General features: G+C 34.6%; 1 protein-coding gene across 1 annotated transcript; it reads right to left on the bottom strand.

Annotated features, from left to right (window-relative positions):
* Nucleotides 1-1,157: 1,157 nt before the first annotated feature.
* Nucleotides 1,158-4,493, bottom strand: LOC137728985 (probable flavin-containing monooxygenase 1). The gene is made up of 5 exons (XM_068467805.1): nucleotides 4,047-4,493; nucleotides 3,405-3,645; nucleotides 2,332-2,513; nucleotides 1,733-2,085; nucleotides 1,158-1,635 (listed from the first exon to the last, which is right to left on the bottom strand). The coding sequence occupies exons 1-5, from the start codon at nucleotides 4,491-4,493 to the stop codon at nucleotides 1,293-1,295; spliced, it is 1,566 nt and encodes a 521-aa protein (XP_068323906.1). The 3' UTR covers nucleotides 1,158-1,292.
* Nucleotides 4,494-5,748: the final 1,255 nt, after the last annotated feature.

Raw genomic sequence — 5,748 nt, 5'->3', positions numbered from 1 at the left:
CATAACAATTTAATTGTACGATGCATGAAACAAATATATATATATATATATTGACAAATATATGAACATATACAATATATATATATCAAAAAGAAAATATAAACATAGAAGGGTTCATGCATCATGGGGAATGTTTTCATGCTTCGTGGACGTTTCAAATATCTTCCTTTATTTTAAGCGTACCTAATTAGCAGAAAACTAATAAGCCTTTGAATGTGGTGGATGATAGCCTCCTTCTACGATGCGTCAATTCCTCAGCTTCTGGCAAGAGCATGCTGATAACGTGTTGTAGGCCTATTTGATTGAGCGATCTAGGGTTAGAGAGAGAGAGGGGTGCGGCAAGCTTTAGGGAGAAGAGAGATTGATTTAATTGTGAGGTGTGTTTGATTCAAACCATTGTGCCTTTATTTATAGTAGTAGAAAGGGTAAAACCTTTCCCTTTATGATTACAACATTTAATAGGTAATCTAATCCTAAGAGGAATATATAATACTTTCCCAGGTTCCTTAGGATTTACACAATCACATTCCTATTCTAAATATGACTGCAACAACTATAATGTAATATTGTTAGAAGTTATAACCCAATCAGCGAAGCTTGAATGCCCAAAAGCCCTAGCTTTTTGAGGCCGGCATGTTTCGCTTACTGATCCATCAACCATCTCCATTCCTCTACCTTCTTTCCATAACTACCATGCCTATGGTTTAAACACATAATAAACCCTTCAATAGCTTGAGAATGTTGTATGGTAGTCTCGCACTAGGCCTTGAATGCATAACCGCTACAAATCACGCTTGAGGTTGATTACGATTTTAAATGTTTGCACGCGATGAGGGTTATCGGATGTGTTGAGGACATTGCCTGGGAGACAGACGTGTTCTGGACAAAAATGGTGTGGTTCAACTCATCTAAACCAACCAGTTCCAACCTGAGAATCATATCGAAAGAAACTCTAGCTTAAACTACTTCGAAAGCTCTCATGTTTTTAGCTACTTGTTTTTCCATCTGTGTGTTACATCTCCACAAAATAGGGTTATAACTTATAACAATCAATTATTTTTCGTATATGTGAATTAGTTGGCAACTTTGCGAGCAGCTCATAATTTTGTGGGAATTTCACAAGTAAACAATAATGGAGAAATTATTTATTGAGATAATTAAATAGATTTTGAATTGCTTATACATGGCACAATAATTCATTACTTTTTTCAGTAAGGAGCTAGGGTTTCTTTATTCTTAGTACTTATGTAACTCTCGATTATAAACTTAATAGGTTATTGCAAACTGTAGGTTCAATGTTTCTTCAGATAGTCTTGACTTCCATATGGGCTAAATGCTTCTGCCAACCAAGTATTCTTCCTCCAAGATGTCCATCCCATCTCCTCGCAAATTTCGTCGCTGTGGTTGATGCTAAAAGTAGAAATGCAATGCCTCCTGTAGAACCTGGTTGTTTTCTTTGAGATTTCCACTTCTTTACTTGTTTGCTCAAGCATCTTCTGCACACTTGGAAGCTCAAATTTATTATCCAGCAGCCTGGCCAGCCATATGCTGCGCAATTCAGAAGAGTGAAGATTTGAAACACTCTCGAGATAACCCACGAAAGCCATGTTTGGGATCAAAGGATGAATTGTTCCCCTGCAGAAGAAACATGCATTCAAAAATTTTACTCTCCAATTTTAACATTTCTAAGACTTGTAAATTTTTAAAATCCCAATCCGAAAACTAGGTTTACCTGTATAAGGGTATGATACCAGAAGGATACTCCAACAAGCTGCGAAAAGGGTCCGGTAAGATGGATTTGAGTTTTTTCTTACCATCGTAACCAGTTGCAAGGACCACAACATCAGCTTTTATCTTAGTATTGTCATCAAATTCAATTCCATCAGCAGAAAACCACCATTTTGATGTTGATCTTTTGAACACAATTTTTCCCTTATCCGCCTCGGAGAAGAAATTTTCCGGCATGATAGCCATCTGGCAGGATGCATAGTCCTCCTCAAATGAATGATCTGGCTTTAGTCCATACTTCTCCAAAGGCATCTTCCACAGCAAATATGATTCGATAAATTTTGAAACTGCATGCCTCTGTAAATAACAACCAAACCTTTAAGCATTCATCTCTTATATATTAAGTAAATGATTCCCGCACATTTTTTCTTCTTCTTCTACACACCCTTTTAAGTCTTGTCTCATGATTCTCAGTCGATTTACTCAATCCAAAGGCCGGAAGTGTGTATGGGGAGAAGAAAGTGTGCATAAGTCACTTCTCATGTATTAGTTTAATATTTTCTTTTCTTGATATGAACTGATTAGTTATTATTTTTAACTTACCATTGGAGACATAATTAGAGAGCAAAGGAGGGTTCTGAGGAAGCTTTGGTTAGGTCTTTGATGAAGAAACTGTGAAGACCTTGTAGAGTAGAACAAGAAAAACGGCAAGCCCCAAATCCAGTAATGGGGAACAGTCCAATGTAAAGTCCTTACTACCATGGTGCATGGTTTGCCTTCTGGTCCTGCAATACATCCATAAAAGGAATTAAAAGTAATTCAGGTCAATATAATCAAGACTCATAAAAGGTAAGAAATCGAGGTCTTAATTCCATAAACAATTGGTAACGGAGAAAGTGACAACTCCTTTTAAGTCTTTGCAAGGTTCTTTTACTTTATGAATGGAACTATTTTTCATATATTCACACGGTCCCTTCATGTATCGTGAAATTTTAAATCTCTTATACACAGATAATATAATTGAGTGACCTAAAGAATGCATGACTGTTGATTAGCAAATAATTGATTAATAATTAACATTTATGAAGTCAAATCTTATGGTGTGTAGGTAATTCATGTGATTTAGAATCATTAAACAAACTCCTTCTAATTCTTTGCAAGGTTCTTTTTTTTTCTTTTGTGTGAAACTATTTTTTACATAATCACACGGCCTCTTCATGCATTGCGAAATTTCAAATCTCTTATACACGCATAATTTATGAATGATGTGAAGAATGCGTAACCGTTGATGATTAGTAAATTATTGATTAATAATGAATATTTATGAATCTAATGGTTTGTACGTAATTAACATTTAATAAACATTTATAATGTCAAATCTAATGGTTTGTACGTAATTCAATTAATGTGATTTGGGAATCGTTGAAAAACATGTGCAGTCAAAGAAGTCAAAAAGAATTCGTCAAAAAAATAAAAATAAAAAGTCAAAACGCATCATATATATATTGGTCAGCTCTTTTGATTCCCTGACCACGCAATTCGTATTTTTCAATTCTTGAATTTCTTTCTGCTGTGTGTAACCAGGCAAATTACAACCCCGTAACGTGGAAATGTAGACCTATTTTTACCCTAAGATTTCCCCATATATGTATGAAATTTGAGGACCAAACTTTTACCTTGGTTTGCCTCCGCACACTCGACAGCTAAATCAATAGCTGATTTTTTGTAGCCAACTACAACCACTTTCTTATCCTTTAGTAATTGAGATGCAGCGTCCTTGTCCAGTTTGCAGTAATCAAGAGCATGAAGAGCTTGGCCTTGAAACACTTCAGGGCCTTTATTGTTTGGAAACTCTGGAATTTTGGGTGTATCACCATATTTCCCGATGCAAACCACAATGAACTCGAAGGCGTACCACTGAATTAATTCAAACAAAAAATAAAATAAATCAGAACCTAATTTTACCATATCCAAGATAATAACTAGTATGGATCGATCATTTGAATTACAGAAGAAAAGTATTATCTCACTGCGTCTTACTTGCTGGTATACTATCTAATACAGTGGTATGGTCCACCTCTATCGGATAGTGTTCGTAATTTGCATGTTCAAATAATTTTATTGATTACCATTAATTTGATTACGAATAATTAAAAGTACTATTTATAACATATTTGCATCTATATATTCCTATAAGACTCTGGTAATTAATCCGAGAATTCCATTTCCACAAACATATTGTAAGAAGTGATGTGCAAACCCTAGGCATGCATGAAACTGTACCAAAATACCATTCGGATATGAAGTAATTGACTAACCTGAATGGTCTCTGAATCATTAGTCTGGACAGCAACTTCCCAAACAGGCTGACCGCCAGCCGGCGAGAGAGTCCGATACTCCACAGGTTTGACACCAAATTCAGTGTTTTCTCGGTCACCAATGAACCGGACCTCGACCACCTTGGAATTAAACCTGACAAACTTAAGCACATCAAAGTGCTCAGCATAAGAGTTCAAGTAGGCCAATATCTCAAGGTGAGAAGGATATTCAGTGTTGTCCCTGTCAGGCCAAGGGAAGTCAGAGAACTCATAGTCACATCGATGGGACTGAAGTTTTGTGGAACTGTAAGAACAATGCCTCCAAACCCCTCCAATGGAGTCGGAGGCCTCGAGAATAATAGGGTTGTAATGGGCTAGTTGTTTAGCTGCTGCTATGCCACTTACACCGGCACCAATGATGCCAAGTTTTGAGACTATTGGATCCATAATTTTTTGGTTAGGCGAGCTGATTGATAAAAGAGATGGGTTTAGAAATGAGGGTGGTATATTTGTATACTATCGATTTGCTTGGTTGGTAAAACAATGTGAGAGCAGATCGTATTTATAGTGGAGGTCCAGGGCTGCATGAGAGGGTCGTCATGTATGATGGAAGCACGTGAAATTGAATTTCAAGTCTATAAGGCTTTGCTAGGGTCAAATTTCGATCGTGGTTCACGATCATTTCTCTAGCTAGTAAATGTTATGCGAAATTGGTAAGTCATGGACGGGAACCTTCCTCGTCATGGTTCGTTTACATTTGTTGATCAAAGTATATAGTTCTGTTGAATATATTATAGTCACGCACAAATTGTAGCACATTTATTATTTTTTAATTAACATACTTTACTAGTGAGACATATCAACCTTATCAGTCACTCATGTTATAACACATAGAAAGATACATGATGTGACAAGTGTTTCAAGTACACAAAAAATTCTTGGCGTCATGGTGTGCGATTGTTTTCAATGTATAATAAGAATCATTTATCTATATATATATATATATATATATATATAAAGGGAGAAGAAAAAAAAATGGTGAAACTTTCATAATACCCAAATTGCCATTCTTCCGTTACAATTTCAAAAAAAAAAAAAAAAAAAAAAAAAAGATTAAAAACATGTAAGGTGGTTAGTAAGTTCATTATTTTTCAAAATATATTTTAATAAAAATAATAATATCTAAAATAACTAAAACTCAAACAATAAAAAATAATAATATTCAATTGTCAAATGCATAGGCGTGTGGCAAAGTTGAAGGCAAAAAATGTGAAACTTTCAAAATGCCTAAAAGCTCCCATTTTAATTTTTAAAGAATGTAATTTAATTTAAAAGGGAAAAAAAATGTAAAAATACAAAATAAAACTATCTCACGTACAAGAGGGAGTAAATTACTGATATAACTATTTTTATTTTTATTTTTTAAATCTATACATATAATGAAAAAGAAAAGTAATTTTGCCAAACACGTAGGGGTGCGGAGAGGCCAGTCTCAACTAAATCTTACGTATATTATTGAAAAACACTAATTAAGAAGATCACCTTATTTTTATATATGTTGATCATGTTTACAACTACATTTTAGGAGACATTTGTGATGATATAGAGCTTGAATAAAATCATTAATTGACATGCATGTAGTACATGTAAAAAGTACGATTTTAGTCATATTTATACATATGTTTATGCATGGCATATATAT

Source organism: Pyrus communis, chromosome 1, assembly GCF_963583255.1.
Source record: "Pyrus communis chromosome 1, drPyrComm1.1, whole genome shotgun sequence".
NCBI lineage: Eukaryota > Viridiplantae > Streptophyta > Magnoliopsida > Rosales > Rosaceae > Pyrus > Pyrus communis.
The sequence above is the reverse complement of the archived record's forward strand: the minus strand, read 5'-3'. Positions and strand labels throughout refer to the sequence as shown.